General features: G+C 42.2%; 1 protein-coding gene across 2 annotated transcripts in view; it reads right to left on the bottom strand.

Moving 5' to 3' along the window:
* Positions 1–19,453, bottom strand: part of MAP3K21 (mitogen-activated protein kinase kinase kinase 21) — a 64,036-nt gene extending 44,583 nt beyond the window's left edge. For both annotated transcript variants that reach the window (XM_084623500.1, XM_084623501.1), the window contains exon 1: positions 18,332–19,453. In XM_084623500.1, the coding sequence (XP_084479626.1) occupies positions 18,332–19,142 (811 nt within the window). In that variant the 5' untranslated portion in view covers positions 19,143–19,453. The remainder of the gene's footprint in view (positions 1–18,331) is intronic.

Below are 19,453 nucleotides of genomic sequence, written 5' to 3'. Positions count from 1 at the left end.
GAGTTGCTGATGACAATCATTGGCTGTACTTTGCCTGAACTTTCTTTTGATGCTTTGATTACAAAAACTTCTCCAGGAGTAGTTTTAAGTCCTTTAAATAAATTTTTTTGCTTACAGAAGCAAACAGGACCAAGGCCATTCACACTTAGTTTTCTTTACTTAATAGTGAGTTCTTTCTGCAGCACCCTCTGCTACTGCCTTATCTAGGACTTCTCTAAATAGCTCAGTCTTGTGCATTTTGCAAATACAAGCTAGTTTGCTTAGCCATTAACCTAGCAAGATTAGAACTGAAGGTACCTATGTGCTACTACATTTGCTGCCACCGACAGTCACAGATCTTTGAGACTACAGGAGTGCAAATTATATATGGTTATACCACATATCCCATATTTCTCACTGCTACAGATTAACTAGACGTTGGACCATATAATTTGTGGAGGGTGGCAACATCATTACTTCCCTCTCAGACTCAGTTTAAGTACTGCTTGTCAATTAATTCAGTTTCTGTAAATTCCAAATGAACATGAAACAGAGTTGCTTATCTTGCATTTTTACTTGAACTGACAGGTATCATATACCTCTTCTTTCCAAAACCCAATTATTAGCCATCTTATTAAATGTGTGCCATGCCTGCTTGTTAGCAGCACACTACAGCAACAAGTACCTTGTGTATATAGAAGGATTTGCCTCCATTATACTCATTATTGCAACACAGATTATTGCTTGAGACTCAGGTAAACTCCACCAGGGCAAGTAATGGCTTTACCTGCCTATACTAGGAGTTTGCACCATTGTCGATACGCTTGCCACTTGTCTGCAAGTTACGACAGCTGAAATCCCCTCTAAGTATTAGGGGCAAGAACCTCACCTTTGTCCCTGTATGTTGTGCATGTAATGACTTTCAAGCTGTGGATCGAACTTTCTTACAGCTCACCATCCATATTAGAGGATTTTTTTTTATCCTAGAAAATAAATGGGGAGGAGACACAGACTAGACATTTGTCTACCCTCCAAGTCAGGGCTAGAGATACATTTTGCAGGTTTTTTCACAGCTTGCTATAGACCCTTTAATAGCTTTTACCTACCGTTTAGACAGTAATTGTGGAAGACTCCAGCCCACTCCAATTTGCTCTTAAACTCAGTCCTGTTTAATTTGACAACGTTAGACATTTTTAGACTCAACCACAAACGCATTCTAAAATGAAGTCTGAACAGAGGTGCTCCCAACTGCAGAGACAGAACTTGATGACAACTGTCATGAAAAGTCCTTGATTGAAAAAGCTGACAGACATTACTAATCTCATAAGAGAAAGGCAACATTATAGAAAAGGAACATGTGGCAGGCAAAAGCTATCAATGCACTCAAACTGCAAAATTAAATCATCTGATTTTTCTCGGAGAGGGGAGGAGAAATGAAAAGATAAATTACAACAATATAAAAAGATTCATGAAGCATACATTGTAGGCTGAACGCACCTTGCATCATCAACTCTCCTCCACTTCCACTGTTGCAATATTTATAACAGCAATTTTGGACAAATGGAAATTGTGGAGAGAATGAAATAGTTTAGACAAGTTGTCCAGGAGACAATGCTGTAGTTAAAGAAGTTATGAGTTACTTTACAGGTGCTCTAGCTGCTGCTGAGGCTAGAATGATTGCTAGAAATTTAAATCCTGCTCTAGGAGGGTGAACTTGAGTGGTAAGCCACTACAATTAGACACAAAACCACTGTTATTTTAAATACTCAATTTAAATGCAGGAGTTAAAGCTCTCATTAGACAAATTAACATTATTATAAGAACCTGAAATAGTAAGCATTCTGTAATTCTTAAATGAATGGATTATTCAAGATTAGTTTTTCTATTTAAATTCCATGTTTAAAGAAGTGTTACAGTACTAACCTGACCCTTCTGTGATTTTGCATCATACAGACAGCAGTCACCATTAGAGAGACTGTCAACTTGAAAAATTTTGAGCAAATTCACGCCAAATTATTTCAGGTATTATACAATTACCCATGATCTTCCGTTCCAATTTTTTTTTTTTTAATCAATCAAGTCAGTCACTTCTCCTATTTTGTTTTTAAGCATGGTTTTCCTCCAGCCTCTGCCTTTGACCCAGCAACTGTGAAAAAATTCTGAATATAATGCAGGGAGATTCAAATATAAAATGCGCATAAATGTTACTTGTAACAGCAGTAATCACTTCTGCCTAAGATATTAATATTTGTTTAAATGTGTAGAAAATTAAAGAAAGAGCACCTGACCATTCATTCTAGATGCCCTTATCATTTGAACACAATCAAGAATTTCCATGGCAACTCTATCCAACCCTTAAAAAGAGCAAAGCCAGGCAAATTAAGGATTGGTGTACCCAAACTCGACCTAATGGAACCAATAAGCCCAAAAGATCACAAGTGATCTGTACAATCTTCCACAATTCTCATTTCAGGAAACTACTAACATCCTCCCTTCCCCCCAGTTTGAGTCCTGGGCATGCCCCTCCAAAAGAAATCAATGTATGCTGCCCAATATACAGTCTCATAGACTTTAAGGTCAGAAGGGACCATTACGATCATCTAGTCTGACCTCCTGCACAATGCAGGCCACATAATGTCACCCACCCACTCCTGCAATAAACCTCTCACATATGTCTGAGCTATTGAAGTCCTCCAATCATGGTTTAAAGACTTCAAGGTGCAGAGAATCCTCCAGCAAGTGACCCATGGCCCATGCTGCAGAGGAAGGCAAAAAAACCCCAGGGTCTCTTCCAATCTGCCCTGGAGGAAAATTCCTTCCTGACCCCAAATATGGCGATCAGCTGAACCCTAAGCATGTGGGCAAGACTCACCAGCCAGACACCCAGCAAAGAATTCTCTGTAGTAACTCAGATTCCATCCCATCTAATATCCCACCACAGGCCATTGGGCCTATTTACCATGAATAGTCAACGCTCAACTAATTGCCAAAATCATGTTATCCCATCATACCATCTCCTCCATAAACTTATCGAGCTTAATCTTGAAGCCAGATAGGTCTTTTGTCCCCTCTGCTTCCCTTGGAAGGCTGTTCCAGAACTTCACTCCTCTGATGGTTAGAAACCTTCATCTAATTTCAAATCTAAACTTGCCGATGGCCAGTTTATAGCCATTTGTTCTTGTATTCACATTGGTACTGAGCTTAAATAATTCCTCTCCCTCCCTAGTATTTCTCCCTCTGATATATCTATATGGAGCAATCATGCCTCCCCTCAGCCCTCTTTTGGTTAGGCTAAACAAGCCAAGCTCCTTGAGTCTCCTTTCAGAAGCCAGGTTTTCCATTCCTCGGATCATCCTTGTAGCCCTTCTCTGTACCTGTTCCAGTTTGAATTGATCCTTCTTAAACATGGGAGACCAGAACTGCACACAGTATTCCAGGTGAGGTCTCACCAGTGCCTTTATAATGATACTAACACCTCCTTATCTCTACTGGAAATACCTAGCCTGATGCATCCCAAGACTGAATTAGCTTTTTTCATGGCCTTATCACATTGGTGGCTCATAGTCATCCTGTGGTCAACCAATACTCGAAGGTCCTTCTCCTCCTCTGTTACTTCTAACTGATGCGTCCCCAGCTTATAACTGAAATTCTTATTAATCCCTAAATACATGACCTTACACTTCTCACTATTAAATTTCATCCTATTACTATTACTCCAGTTTACAAAGTCATCCATATCTTCCTATATGATATCCCGGTCCTTCTCTGAATTGGCAATACCTCCCAGCTTCGTGTCATCCAAACTTTATTAGCACACTCCCACTTTTTGTGCCGAGGTCAGTAATAAAAAGATGAAATAAGATCGGTCCCAAAACTGATCCCTGAGGAACTCCACTGGTAACATCCCTCCAGCCTGACAGTTCACATTTCAGTATGACCTGCTGTAGTCTCCCCTTTAACCAATTCCTTATCCACCTTTCAATTTTCATATGGATCCCCATCTTTTCCAATTTAAGTAATAATTCCCCATGTGGCACCGTATCAAACGCCTTACTGAAATCTAGGTAAATTAGATCCACTGCGTTTCCTTTGTCTAAAAAAATCTGTTACTTTCTCAAAGAAGGAGATCAGGTTGGTTTGGCATGATCTACCTTTTGTAAACCCATGTTGTATTTTGTCCCATTTACCATTGACCTCAATATCCTTAACTACTTTCTCCTTCAAATTTTTTTCCAAGACCTTGCATACTACAGATGTCAAACTAACAGGCCTGTTGTTACCCAGATCACTTTTTCCCCCCTTTCTCAAAAATAGGAACTATGTTAGCAATTCTCCAGTCACATGGTACAACCCCCGAGTTTACAGATTCATTAAAAATTCTTGCTAATGGACTTGCAATTTCGGGTGCCCATTCCTTTAATATTCTTGGATGAAGATTATCTGGGCCCCCTGATTTAGTCCCATTAAGCTGTTCGAGTTTCGATTCTACCTCAGATATGGTAATATCTACCTCCATATCCTCATTCCCATTTGTCATGCTACCATTATCCCCAAGATCCTCATTAAAGACTGAGGCAAAGTATTTGTTTAGATATTTGGCCATGCCTTGATTAGCCTTAACCTCCACTCCATCCTCAGTGTTTAGCGGTCCCACTTCTTTGTTTTCTTCTATAGCCATATAAATAAGAACCTTTTACTATTGGTTTTAATTCCCTTTGCAAGGTCCAACTCTACTTGACTTTTAGCCTGTCACTTTATCACTGCATGTTCTGACCTCAATAAGGTAGCTTTCCTTGCTGATCCCTCCCATCTTCCACTCCCTGTATGCTTTCTGCTTTTTCTTAATCACCTCTCTGAGATGCTTGCTCATCCAGCTTGGTCTACAACTCCTGCCTATGAATTTTCCCCCCTTTCTTGGGATGCAGGCTTCCGATAGCTTCTGCAGCTTTGATTTGAAGTAATCCCAGGCCTCCTCTACCTTTAGATCCATAAGTTCTTCAGCCCAATCCACTTCCCTAACTAATTTCCTTAATTTTTGAATGTCAGCCCTTTTGAAATAAAAAACCCTAGTTGCAGATTGTTTATCCTTTCATTCAGTTTGAACTGAATTAGCTCATGATCACTCGAACCAAGGTTGTCCCCTACAACCATTTCTTCTGTGAGGTCCTCACTGCTTACCAAAACCAAATCTAAAATGGCATGCTCTCTTGTTGGTTCAGTAACTACTTGATGAAGGAATCCATCAGCTACCGCATCTAGGAAAATCTATTATTACTAGCACTTGTCCTCCAGTCTATATCTGGGAAGCTAAAGTCTCCCATTATCATGCAGTTCCCATAAGTATTTACTTCATTAAAAACATTAAAGAGGGCTCTATCCATACTCAAATTAGATCCCGGTGGTCTATAGCACACCCCAAGCACTATCACAGGGGAGGCTCTAGTAGTTTTCTTCCCCAAAGTGATTTTTCCCCAGATGGACTCTGTCTTATCCATTCCATCGCTTCTTATTTCTTTGCAGTCTACCTCATCATTGATATATAATGCTACTCCACCACCTTTATTTCTCTTTCCTAAGCAGCACATACTCTTCAATAGCTGTAGTCCAGTCATGACTACTATTCCACCACGTTTATGTTATCCCTGTAATATCTGGTTTCACTTCCTGCACAGTAGCTCTAATTCCTCCATTTTGTTACCTAGGCTCCTCGCATTGGTCTACAAACATCTTTAATTTTTGCTGTTTGGACTCACTCACATTCTTTACCCGATTAGGCACAGACATTCTACCGCCAGTATGACCTATTAGGCTGGTATCCACACTGCCCTTCCTCCTTATATACATTCTCCTACCCACGGCTGTATCCTTTCTTTGTTTTCTTCCATCTCAATGTGAAAAATCCAGTGTGGAGATTACCTGGAAACATCTCCCAACCATCTCCCCCGAATTCCTAGTTTAAAGCTCTCTTAATCAGTTGTGCCAGCCTCCATCCTAGAAGTCTATTTCCTTCCCTACTCAGATGAAGTCCATCCCGAGAGAACAGTCCTCTGTCCATGAATGCCTCCCAGTGGCCATACATCCCAAAGCCCTCCTTATAGCACCGCTGCCTGAGCCATCTGTTGATAGTCATAATATTGTCGCACCTTTGTTGCCCTTCTCTAGGAACAGGCAGAATCCCACTGAAGATCACCTGAGCCTCGATTTCCTTAAGCGTCTTCTCCAGCCTGGCATAGTCTCCCTTGATACGTTCTAGTGAGAACCTATCAGTATCATTTGTTCCCACATGAAGGACCATCAGTGGATTGTTTCCTGCTCCCTTTAGGATTCTCTTCAACCTCAGGTCCACATCCCATATCTTAGCACCTAGTAGACAGCACACCCTTCTATTCTCTGGATCAGCTCTGGTACAGGCCTGTCTATTCTTCTCAGTAGGGAGTCCCCGATCACGTAGCCCTGCCGTTTCCTGGTGATGGTGCGATTTTCTGGTCTATCCCCTGTTCCCTGTGGCTGCAAGTCCTCTCCATTCTTATTCTCCCTTGTAATCCTCTTCAACCCGTCCTGTATCCTCCTGGGGCTCATATTTGGTGTTGTCTCCATTGACTCTTCCCCTTTTCCTACAGGACTAGCTGCTCTTCTCTTCTTCCTTGCCCTTCCACCTTCAGTAACCACCTGCTGTGTCCCTTCTTCATTTTCCAACTCTGCATACCGGTTCTTGATCTATTTCTATACCTGATCTATTTCTCCTTCACTAGCCCGTCTTTTCCTCTGCCTGGTTCTTTTAGTCACATGCCTCCACTGTCTGTTTTCTTCACCCAGCAGTCTCCCCTCAGAGTTCTTCGGTCCTATTTCCATCTGCAAGTCTGAGCTCTTCCCTTCAGCCGCCTCATGTCTTTGCTCCAAAATCAGCTCGAACCCCCTTCTAAACTCAACCAGACTTTCTACCTGCATCTCCAATCCTCGGATCTTTTCCTCCATCAGCTCTATCAGGCAGCACTTCATGCAGATGAAACTCTTTCCAGGTACCCCCTCCAGGATCATGTACTTGCCGCAGCTTCCACATCCAATCATCTTCATTGTGTCTTCCATTATTGGGTCATTACCATTGCCGCCTCTGTATCTGTCATAGCCTTCTCACATAAATCTTGTTAGTCCGGGTAACAAACCCCACCAAAACACCACCACCCACAGCAAAATCAAACCCCAAACGAGCACCGCAATACAAACTCCCCTTACAAGCTCCCACTCAAACTCCCCTGTTTACAGCTCTGTTTGCTGGCTCCTGTACGGTTGCCTGACTGGCTGGCTACTTTCATAAGACCCCTACTCAGGGTAGCCCTGCCCCCTAATTAGGGCTCAGCTTCTCTCCCAGCACAAAGCCCCTACAAGCCTCTACACATACAAACAATACAAATACAAAACCAAATACAAATACCTTCTCCTCCAACAGAACTCCCACTCAAACTGCCCTGTTTACAGCTCTGTTCGCTGGCTCCTGTGCCGCTGCAGCAGTCCTCTGCCAACGTGGCAGTAAGGACTTCTTGTCCCCTAAACTGAGCCTCAAGGCAGGGGGAGGTAGAGGTTTCCTCCACTCTGGACTGGATCCCAATCCACACAAAACCAAGGAGCAGCCCACTGAGTACAGCTGACTGAAGCTTTTTAAATCATGTGTCAAAATTTTGACTCTACCCAAAAAAGAACACATTTTTCATTAAAGGTGTCCGTTTTTTTGACCAACTCTAATGAGGAGCAGGGAGGCCACAGCCAACCTGAAGACCAATGGTAGAGGACCCCCATTCCTACTACCCGTGCAAAGTCTCCTGCTCATAACAGCAGCCAGCTCCCCACCCCCCAACAGTGACAGCAGCATTGGAGTCGCCTCTCTGTAGGCTGAAGAAAGCAAGACTGCATTGGTTTATCCTTTGTTCACACCTGAAAAGTCTCTCTCACAACAATGAGAATTAAAACACTTTTTAAAAAATGAAATCTTAAAGATTCTGCAGAATTTAATGACAGTCCCACAGAAAAATTCCTGCTTGCTCTGGGCGACTGGCTTTTCTGAATCTTTGGCCCAAAGTACTGTATAGACATACTTTAGTACAAAGTTAAGAGATCTTCAAAGATCCCATACTTTGATAGTTTAAAAAGACACCAAACTTTTCTTCTCATTCCAAGCTGACCTAGGCCTTCCTAACTTACAACAAATGCTTGACTTATCACTGTGATGACTCCAGAGAACAATGTTGCAATTTGGTTTTAATGACAAATCAAGAACACAAAAATAAATGCGAAGCTTCTTTTCAAGTTTCCAATATTATGGGGGGGTGAGTGGGAGGGGAATGAAACAATGAACTACAGTGGTGAAATAGTTACCACTGCAGTTTTAGGAGGAACAGAAAGGGGAGGGGTTGATTTATCAGGCCTGAGTTAAAAGCACACCTGTCAAAACACTGATTTCAGTTGCCAGGAAGAGAACAAAGCATGATTATGCTGCCAACATTGGCATGTCTGGGGCTGATTTAACTGGAGCTATGGCCCTAAACACAGAAGCATCAACTTGGCAAGAGACTTTCAGGGGGAGGGGGAAGACTTTATTTATTATTTTACTCAAATACTTAAATTGTTCATATTAGTGTATATTACCCAGGGTTTTAATACACAAGGGTTGGATACCCCAAAAAGGTTTTTAAAACAGCTGTAAAATGTAATATTGGTATTTACTTTCAGTTACAGGTATAGCAATAAGGTTTCAAGAATAGGAAAGTATGTAGCAAGAAAGCAAACATGATGGAATTTAGGTGAAATCCCAAGAGTCACAAGCTTCTAACATTCAAGAAGTCAGAAATTTAACTTATGTAAAGTCATGAAGTTTGTTACTATCCTTATACAGCACAAGTTAATTTGTATTTAACAAGCATGTTAAAATATTTGTCTCACCTTATGACCCACAATAAGAACATAAGAATGGCCGTACTGGGTCAGACCAAAGGTCCATCCAGCCCAGTATCCTGTCAGCCGACAGTGGCCAATGGCAGATGCCCCAGAGGGAGTGAACCTAACCGGTAATGATCAAGTGATCTCTCTTCTGCCGTCCATCTCCACCCTCTGACAAACAGAGGCTAGGGACACCATTCCTTACTCATCCAGGCTAATAGCATTAATAGACTTAACCTCCATGAATTTACCCAGGGTAATGAGTAATTATAGCTCATCCATCAAATTCGATAGGAGACTCCATCATCAAAGTATCTGTACTGTTAAAGCTAAATGTGCATCTAATTTTATGCTGCTATGTGCGTTAATTCTACCTTCAGAAAAATGAAGCTTTAAAAAAAAAAACACAACAACAACAAAAACAAAAACACACACTTTTTGGAGCCATTGTTAACTTAGGGCATTAGAATTAATTTTTAGAAAGAAGGAAAGACTATAGGCTTTTAACTTTGCCCAAGTACCCTGAGTAATAGTTCAAAGTGCCCATCTACACATTTTAAAAAACACTTATTTTACACAGCCATTTTCAGTTCAAACCCTGCTATATGGAGGCTGAAAATATTTTGAGAGCTAAGAAACTGACAGTCTGCAAACAAAAACATCCAATAGCTAATTTGAAGAATCTAAAGGTTAAAGAATCTATAAATTGGTATTAAAGCTCCAAAGTTAATTTTAATGTTACTTCTCTGCTTCTTACAAGTCAATGTAAAATTTTTAATGGAATTTCTATGTTCTAGCTAACAGTGCTCAAACACAAACATATTCATACCAAATAGTAAACTGAAAAATCAAGCTGAATCTTCTCAAGTTTACCAACACTACACAAAGCCTCTTGTCACCCCAACATAATTTTCATTGTATTTAGGCATATATATCATTTCAGAAGTGTGAGGTCCGAGGTTTTAAAAGTTCTTTGATGTCTATTTCTGTTAATTTAAATGGAAGTTAGACACATAGACACTTTTGAAAATTCGACTAGGCATCTATCTGCATCATTAGGTGCGTAAATACTTTTAAAAATCTTGCCCAATATTTCTAAACACCTTATATAAAAGTAGTAAAATATGAAGTTATGGTTTTTATTTTTGTGTGTATGCACACAAGCCAATACTGATGTCATTAGAACTAGGAGAGCAGTAATTTGGCTACCACCAATCAAAAGCTCCAAAACACATTTTCCTTTGAGAAAAAGGTTACAGTCAGAAAATTAATGGGATGTTTGGGCAAGAATTTAATCCTCTGTTTTAGCCAAAAAAAGTCACTGAACGTGCCCTTTTCAAGATTTCCAGTGGAGAAACTTGACTGGGGGGAATCCAAGATGGAATTTGTAGGAAAGGAACTCAAAGCAACAGCTGTAAAACAGCTCACTTAAGTAAGATTGAAGATATATTTAATTATTATTTTAGAACAAGGAAGATGGGGAAGTTGGAGAGGCAAGTAGGGTCAGAGAAAGACTAGACCATGACTGCATTTTTGAAAGAGCCAACAGCTGTTCAGGGATGGTGTCAAAGATGCAAAACACAATCTTAACTACAAACAAAACAAATGAATAGGTCAGAGTTAAAGCTGTGTATTTAAGTGTGATTTTCAGCTGTTTGTTGGGCTTACTGAGGGCAGTAGTCCCGTTGAAATGAAACTGCATATGTTAGAGAGGCCACAAGTGCTGTAGAATGGTGGAGTGTTGTGACTATATTGGACTAATGGTTGAAAAATTAGTTTGTGCTAGGTGTTGCCTTTAATGTAGGAGTTCCTTGCTTTTGGTATTTGCATTGCAAGGAAACATATCTGGTCAACCTTAGCTCTAGTTTAAAGAGTTTGTGTATGGGATTTTTTAATTTTGTTCACTTGTTAGAGTCTAGGATAGAGTTAACACATTCAGAGGAGGAAATTTTGCTTTTGCTCGGATAGGTTAGGTTTTCAACCCACATATGAGATAACCAGAACATTATTCACTCTTTAGAAGGTTAAGCACTTTATACACAAACACTATATTGCATAGAACCAATAGAATAGGTATATTTCCAAGAGATAGTCACTGTATGAAAAAAACGCATTAAACAAGCTACTGTGATTTTTACTTTAAAAACATGTTGCAACAAGTCATCCAACTGCAGATTAGAATTACTAGTTTCTATAAACTACTTTACCCACTGCAATCTAGACATATACGTTGCTACATGTAGCAGGCAAGTTTATCTCCAAACACACACCACTTTCTGGACAAACTCAAAAAATGCACAAAAAATACAATGCCCATGCTACTTAGGCACAACTGGTAAAGTGCAATATGTTTATGCTGTAATGTGTTCTTTGGTGGTCTGGAAAAGCCAATGGGTCTAATTTTTAGTGGTGCTCCCATACATGAACATGGGAATGGCAGGTGCTCAGAACCTTGGGGCAGGGGGTGGAGAAGGGGAGAATCAAGACCTTGATGTGAGAGTACACTAAACCATGAAAAACGATCCTTGAGAACAGTACAAAAGAAAAAACAAAAAGAAATACAAGATAAGAAACTCAAAGAAGTGACCTAATTTTACAAAAGATACACAGATAAAAAAATTGGCACATCCATGCCATTGAATTAAAACAAACCCTATTCCCTTAGGAAAGGCTTACTTTGGAAGTCATTAGGGAGAGATGACACCAACTAAAATTTGCAAGTGTTGTTCTATGCTAGCATAGCATTCTGAAAAGTTTGCTGCAAGATGGACAGCAATACTACTACCGTCCACTTACATATCGCCTTTTTTCCACAGATCTCAAAGCACTTCAAGATGGGCAAGCACTACCCCCATGTTACAGATTGGGAAACTGAGGGACAGAGAATTTAAGCCGCTATGGCTAAACTAAGGCTTCAGACAGAGAGAGTATTCTTTACTGTTTTAACAACTTCCTAACTATGGCAAGGCTTGGCCTAGAAATTCCAAGTTAGTTTTAATCTTTTCTCATTGGCCACGACTGGTGCCATTACATAGGGGTTTTTTTTGGGGGGGGGGTGCGGAGGGGAGAAGAGGAAGGAAAAGCAAGAGCTCTATGGTTGGACATATTTACTTAAAAGAATTTACCACTTTCATTAATTGCCACCCATCTGGGTTTATTCTTAGGCAAAAACAGTTAACCTGAAGTTAAGGCTAAAAAACAAAAACAAAAAACTCTCTCTCTCAAGTCCACCAAAAACAAACAAAACCAACCAACCAACCCTGGAAGTGTTTTGCATATTTTTTAAAGTAAACTTACACTAGAAAGCCTGGAAATTGCAAATTAAGGATTCACCACAATAAAAAACATACAAAACAACATTTGTAATCCTTGTGGATTTGTTAACGCTGCAGGTCTCTCTCTCTCTCTCCCCTCCCAACTCTCACAGGCAAGGGAGATAACATGAAAACATAGACCCACGTCACCTAGGGACTCCAGGATGGAAACTGTCCCCAAAGTTTTCTGAATGAAGCCATGGGTTTGTCTCTAATTGTCACACTAAGGAGAGCTCACTGTTTTGAAAAGTATAGCCCATACAGATTAATCTCAGATCTATCATAGCCTATCAAAAGCCAAGAATTTTTCTCCATAAGGAGAGGACAGAGAAAGAAAAGCTGAAGAGAAACAATCCGGAGTTCAGAGGGTTGAAAAGAAGCTCGAGGGGGACAGAGGTCTTTGCAAGATTTCAGTATCATCTTCTGACTGGAATAACCTTTTTCCTCTCTCGGTTATTTTAATGGTACATTCCACCATAATTTGAGTGGTCCTGCTGGGAAGGACCTCAGAGAAACTCTAGGAAAGAGATTGTTTGATTTTTGCTTTCCTCATATGCAACAGGGATCCTACCTCAGCGAGGAGCAAGGCAACAAGAGTGATTTGGTTAACAGCGGACAGCAGTTTAATCAGAGCAGGCTCTGCAGCCCCACCAGTACCCTCCCTGGTTCCTGAGGCACCTCTGTCCTACTGTCTTGGACACCTTCTCACTATCCCTTTCTGGTGCCTCTTAGCCATGGCAACAAGCCCTTCAATATCTCTAAAACAGCCAACCTCTGTGCATTTTGGGGTGGGGGATGGAGGGAGATCCTCAGCATATTCGACAAACAGCATTCAATGCGTGTGTGAGAATGCTATTTGTATGGGTATTATAGTGTTAATCTATTTATATAACATTTGTTTATTCAGCTTTTAAAAACAGTTTCCTATTTTCAGTTTTGCTATTCCCTTCTTAATTTAAATAAAGCCACATCTGGTAGACTGTCCACTTTCTGTGATTTCACTGTTCACTTTGTGTGTGAGATTCCTTTAAATTGTAAGCTACTCTGAGTTTCCATGGAAAGTTTCCTGCAGGTACTAACACCTACACTCAGGATGTGGAACTTGTTTTTTCCAGCTGGAGGCACTGAATGTTCTAAAACCAGGTACTGGAATTAAACTAACATTTGGAAGGTGTAGGCCAATACGTGTTCGCTAACATGCAGTACAGAATCCTAATCTAGACAAGGCCCTGGAAAGTCTGCCAACGGCTCCAGTAAACCCAAATCTTCCTAGCCCTCTCATTTAACTTGGTGCCCTTGTTCAGAAATAAGTGGTTTGACTCTCTTTAAAGAGAGTTAAATATTTTAAAGAGACTTAAATATTTAAAAAAAAACAAAACAGTTCTGGTCACCTAAACACCCTTAACTCTTTCTTCAGTATTATAACTGTTAACCAGAAACTCTTAGATAAACATTCAACCATCAGTTTCATGAAGTCAAACAGCAACAATAACAATACATTACTTTAATATTAACACACCCATGTGATAGTTAAAGACGACTTGAGTGTCTGATTGGTTTCAGGTTGTACCCCAAGGTCACAATTAAGGATGTACAGGTAAGTAATTGCACAGTTTTGAACATTTTCTTTTTCTTCAAGTAGAACTTGAATTTATAATTTCTCAACTTCTTTATGTTTTGAGAAACTACAATGATTTCTTCAGGATATTTTAAGCACATGTATCAGATAGAGACAGGTAAAGTCCTCCTTTCAATCTTGATTCTATGTTTTTTTTGCCTTGGAATTTCTTTAGATTAATACCAAAGTTTGGAAGTGCTTAGTGACAAGAGACCCTGCAAGCCACTCAGAGTTGGGAAGGAACATAGTCCACACCACCTCTCCCTTCATTACTACAATCCATGTGGGTCATGAAGACTGCAACATATACAATGCATACATGTACATTTATAAGTGTTATTTCTATATTTAAAAGGTAAAAATGTGTTATTTAAAAGTGGACATATCTTTGTTATGTATTTTTGTGATGACACCTTTAAGTGTGAAAGAGGGGACATGGGAGAGCACAGCTGTGTGCGCCTCTCCCACCTCCTCCCCCCAGCTAAAAGCAGAGGGTACCTCTTTACTCATGCTTCTGGGAGCTCAGCTTCCTGAGAATATCCTCTCTTTCTGTTTCTTCACAAGTTGCATGAAACAAGAACACATCAAATAAGAGGTGGATCCTATGTAGAGAGTTTACGGTGCTCAGAGCCTTCCTGAATGAAACAGTACTGATATCTGCTAGATAAATCTGTCAGGTAAGTCCTAACCACTTTTTCCTCAGAGAACAAGTGAAACTGACAGGCACCACATTCAAAACAGGTAAGAGGAAACAAACGTGTCCCCCACCGCCATCTCCTAAATCTACATTTGCCTCCTTTATTCCCTCCCTCCCCACACACACAAAGAGTTTTCTCCTTGCTAGTTTTCTCTTTCTCCACAGGGATGGAAAATGACAGATCCTGGCACTTCCCAACTTTTCTTCTCATCTGGGGATAAAGAAAGTACATGCCACTGTCTTCCCTTCCCATGGACTCTGGTTTGGGGAAGATTACACAAAGCTAGCCTGCCTTTACACTCATCAGTCTGCAAAACAGCTCATTGCTCTCAGTGTTGCTGCCCTGGTCAGCCAGGATTTTCTTCTCTTATGTCCTAGTTTGGCAGCTGTGAGATAGTACTACTATAAGGTCCCGGACTGTCCAGGAGACCCAAACTACATTAGATGACTTAGGAGGGGACAATATGCTTGTTTGGGCATATTTCACGTGTGGACTGCGGTTGTTAATGCTAAGTTATTAACGTCCTGCACTAGGTAGGGAATAGGTCAGTGAGTCTTGAGCCAGTTTCTGCTCCCACTGAGGAAAATAGTACAAAATCAAATCAATAAATAATTCATCGACCCCCCCCACCCAAAAAAACCCTCTTATCTGAATAGAGTGGAATCCAACCCTTGAGTCTGATGGACCAATTATTGGATAAGAGGATGCTATTAAAGTGGCAGGAAAATTTCAGATTCAGGTAATCCATTTCATGAATATACTTCAAAACAACAAGTACACACTAGTACAATAAATGAGTACCTAGATACACTCCCAGGCTGTGCTACGTTAATTTTTTCCCCAAACTATGAGACAACTCAAAGTTTTTAGATGCCTTTCATAACCTTCCCCCTTCTTAATCTGTGTATAGACCTAGCACTGGCAGACAGAATGCAGTGATTGACCATTTCCTTCTGGTAGGCCGAATGTCCATGCTGGTATTATTAGATCACCTACTTTCGATACCATTGATCACAAGATGCTGTTGAGTAGCCTGCAGACGTTGGCAGGAGTGATGAGCTGCCCTTCAGCAGGGTGGGTTTTTTTTTTTTTTTTTTTGGCAACATCGCAACAGGTAGTTATGGGCAACTGATCCTTTTCCCAAAGGACTCAAGTGCATGGAGCTGCAGTGTACTATTCTACCCACCCCCCATATTAAACATGTACATGGGGCCATTAGGAGAGTACTAAGCATAGGGGGTGGTGTTTTCACTATGCTGATCACATCCAACTCTGATGATGACATGGTGCTGAGTCTCAACCGTGTCTCACTGAGATTAAGATTAGGGGAGAATGAGCTGGTTGAAGCTCAACCCATACAAGACAGAAATGATGATGGTGGGTTGGGAGAAGCAACCAGAAAGGATTCCAGAGGTTACATCAACACTTATTACTGAGGAAGTGCATCCACCAGCACTAGAGTTCACAACCTGGTGGAGATCTTAGGACCTCCCCCAGCTGGTGTTAGAACTGTAATCCAGTCAACTTTTTAACAACTACACCTGGCCAGAATGTTGTGACCTCTTTCAGATGTGGACCTTGCAATCTAGCTATGCCTTTGTCACCTTAAAATGTCTAATCTATTCCAGTGCCCACTGCATAGGGCTAAACCTTAAAACCATTCAAACAGACTGAAGATGCAACAGCTCACTCATTAAATGTGACATGATATAGGCTGCCTATTGTTCTTTTAGTAGAGTTTAAGGTGTTAGCTATGACCTATAAAACCCTAAACAGCCTACTGGAGAAACCACTTCTCTCCTTGTGGCATACCACAGGAGCTGCAGTCAGTGGAAGCACTGAAGCTGGATCCCCTTTGTTAAACCAGGAGGAGGCTACCAGTGGAGTGTTTTCAGGGAGGGCCCCAGGACTCTAAACTTGCTCCCCACCCTGGGCCAAAACAACCCAAAGTTGATGACCTTCTAGGTACACTGCAAAAGTCTTGGTTCGGTAGGTCTTTTAGAGAAAGATGAGGGTATGTTCCTGGGTATGATTTGGGTACAAAGACTTTTCTGATGCTTTTCCATTTTCATTGTTTGTTAGTTGAAGTAAATTGTTACTTCTGTATGATTATTTAAAGCTGTTGACTGATTAACTATTTTTACATTGGTATTAATGCTGATGGGTGGTTATTTTAAGTATTTTGTCAGGGTGCTCAGAGCTTTTATATGGATGTTTTTATAATGTTAAATCTAAACAAAATAATGTTAAAATTTATCACCACTGGTTGCAACACGAATAGTGTGGACAAGATGCCAACAGCCACTAACATTTTAATCACTCTGTTCAGAGCAAGTCTAAACAGTGTAAAAAATATCAGTAGCTGCCAACCTCTTGTCTGCAAGAAAACTCCCATCGCTAACCCCCTCTGGTGAAACTACCAGTGTGAAATATGAGAGAGAAAAAAGGCTAGCATAGACAGAGCCCCAAAAACTTAAAATGACATTAACCACAAGACCATAGCTTTTCACCATTAGATCACTAATTCAAACATGTTCCAGGATTGTAACAACCAAGTGTTGTTGGTGTAAATCCAGTTTCTAGGGGACCAGCGCTCACAAAACAAAAGGATCTAAAATAGTAGCAATTTTAGCAACTCCTGCAGAGAAACCAATGATTCACTAGGCATAAAAACTGAGCTCCCTCTGACTCCTTCAGGTGATTGTCCATATTAAGAGCAGAGGAACTTCTACTGCCGCTATCTCACTGGCTTTTTTGAAATGAAAGCACTAGAATCTCCATTAATCTGACACCATTCATCAGCACTAAATCACATTAACGAAAAAAGTAGGAGAGAAGTCATAAGTATCATGTGACAATCACCATCATTAAATCTTTCATTAATAGAAAAATAGGGTTGGGGAGGAACAAAGGAGAGACTATGAAAAATATATTTTTATTGTGAAGTCTTTTATAATTACAGAACAGACCAGGAAGAAAGTATATTATGATTGCTATTTTACGCAGTTTTTTTTTTTTTTTTTTAAGTTTCTGCCGAGGAAGATAGGACTTTGCTCTGTGTGTTACAATTAGGTATATAAACTCTGTGCTAATTTTTAACAGAGTTTTTACCTAATTAGTGATATGGTTGGCTTACATATCACATGACTGGTCAGTAACCAAGACAACTAACCAACCATGTCACTCTTGCCAGAAGCTCCCACTGGCACAAGATGGTCTTCCAGTAAGCAAATAAAAACACTTATTTCAATATAGCACTCCCTAATGGTGTCAGTTTATGGCTTTAATGGGTCCTCCTCCTTTCTAACTCTCTGTATAGAAGGATATCCCCAATGCAGGACCTACTCGGAGAGGGGAGGACATGTTATGCCTCACTGGGGTACCACAAGATAGCTGCCCAGATTTTCCCAGAAAACAATATAATGTAACCTATGCAGCGTGGTGGGTAAATAGATAAACCAACTTATTGGGATGGTGCTGGTGTGTGGACACAAACTGAACTTGTAGCCACTTAAGACCAACATGCCTAACTGGTTACAAAAAGCCACAATTACAGATGTAATGTGTAGTAGTCAAAGTCTCATGTGTTAGCTCCTTCATTCAAACTGTCCACATGCAGCAGCTTGTTACAAATATATCGCTCCAACAGGCCGTGTCCCTCTCACGCCATAAATCTGATTTATACAGCAACCTCCTCTCTTTTGCTGATCATAATAAAAAACATGGTTACAACACACCAAAGACATTGAGTTTTCAGAGAGTATTTTAACTAAGTCATGCAGAAGACTTACTATTGCTCGATTTGAGGTCTCGGTGTAGGATGGGGACGATGGCTTCCTCGTGCAAGTAGAGCATCCCGCGGGCTATCTGTACTGCCCAATTCACCAGGATGTGCGGAGGTACACGGCGGCCCCAGCGGCTTCCCCCGCCGGTGGTAGCTGCCCCCGCTAGGGCTCGATTGAGGGAGCCTCCCCGAGCAAACTCCATCACCAGGCAGAGGTTGGGCTCCCGCAGGCAGACGCCGTGCAGCTCGATGATGTTGGGATGCTTCAACATGGAGAACAGCTTGGCTTCCTGCCTCACGCTCTCGGCTGTGGCCATGATGTCTTCATCGGGGTCCTGCCGGGCCGCTTTCACCGCCACTTCCTGGCCCCTCCAGGTGGCACGATACACTTTGCCGAAGCCCCCCACGCCAATGATCTCCTGTAGCTCCAGATGCTGGAAGTCAATCTGGGCCAGAGAGCCTGGCTGGTCTCCCCCGCCCCCGGCCCGCCAGTCCTGCGGAGCCGGGCTCGGGGCCGGGCGCCCGCCCTTCTCCGGCTGGCGGAGCTGGGGCGGGTACCGGCCCGGCTGGTAAGTCACATAGTTGGCCGGGAAGATGCCGAGGCGGTGGCGGATTTTGCCCGCCCACCAGCCATCGTCCCCCGAGACGGCCGCATCCTTGGACAGCACCTCGACCACGTCGCCCCGCCGCAGGCTCAGCTCGTCCTCCCCGCTCGCCTCGTAGTCGTACAGCGCGGTCCAGAGCGGGCAGGACGCGCCGCCGCCGCCGCCCGCCGAGGAGCCCTCGGCCGCCGCCGCCCCGGAGCCCAGCAGAGCCATGGCAGGGGCAGGGGCCGGGGCACGGGCCGCAGCCGCCTCAGCCGCGGCATCCGGGAGAGCCCGGGGCGCCGCCGGGGACGCTCATCCTCACCTGCCGCGTTACCCGCACCTGCCGCCGGGGTGGGGCGGGCCCCGCTGAGCGGCCGGGGGCGACCCACAGGTAACGCGGCCAAGCCCGCGGGGGGCAGCGGGGCAGGGGCAGGCCCAGGCCGGTCTCTGCTCCGCCTCTGCCCGCAGCTTCATGGGGCCAGCACCGGCCGCGCCGCCCCGGCCCGAGCTGCTCCAGACACCCAGCCCAACGGGGCCGACCT

Source organism: Lepidochelys olivacea (genome assembly GCF_965140295.1).
Source record: "Lepidochelys olivacea isolate rLepOli2 genome assembly, chromosome: 3".
Taxonomy (NCBI): domain Eukaryota; kingdom Metazoa; phylum Chordata; order Testudines; family Cheloniidae; genus Lepidochelys; species Lepidochelys olivacea.
This window is presented reverse-complemented; position numbering and strand designations above follow the sequence as displayed.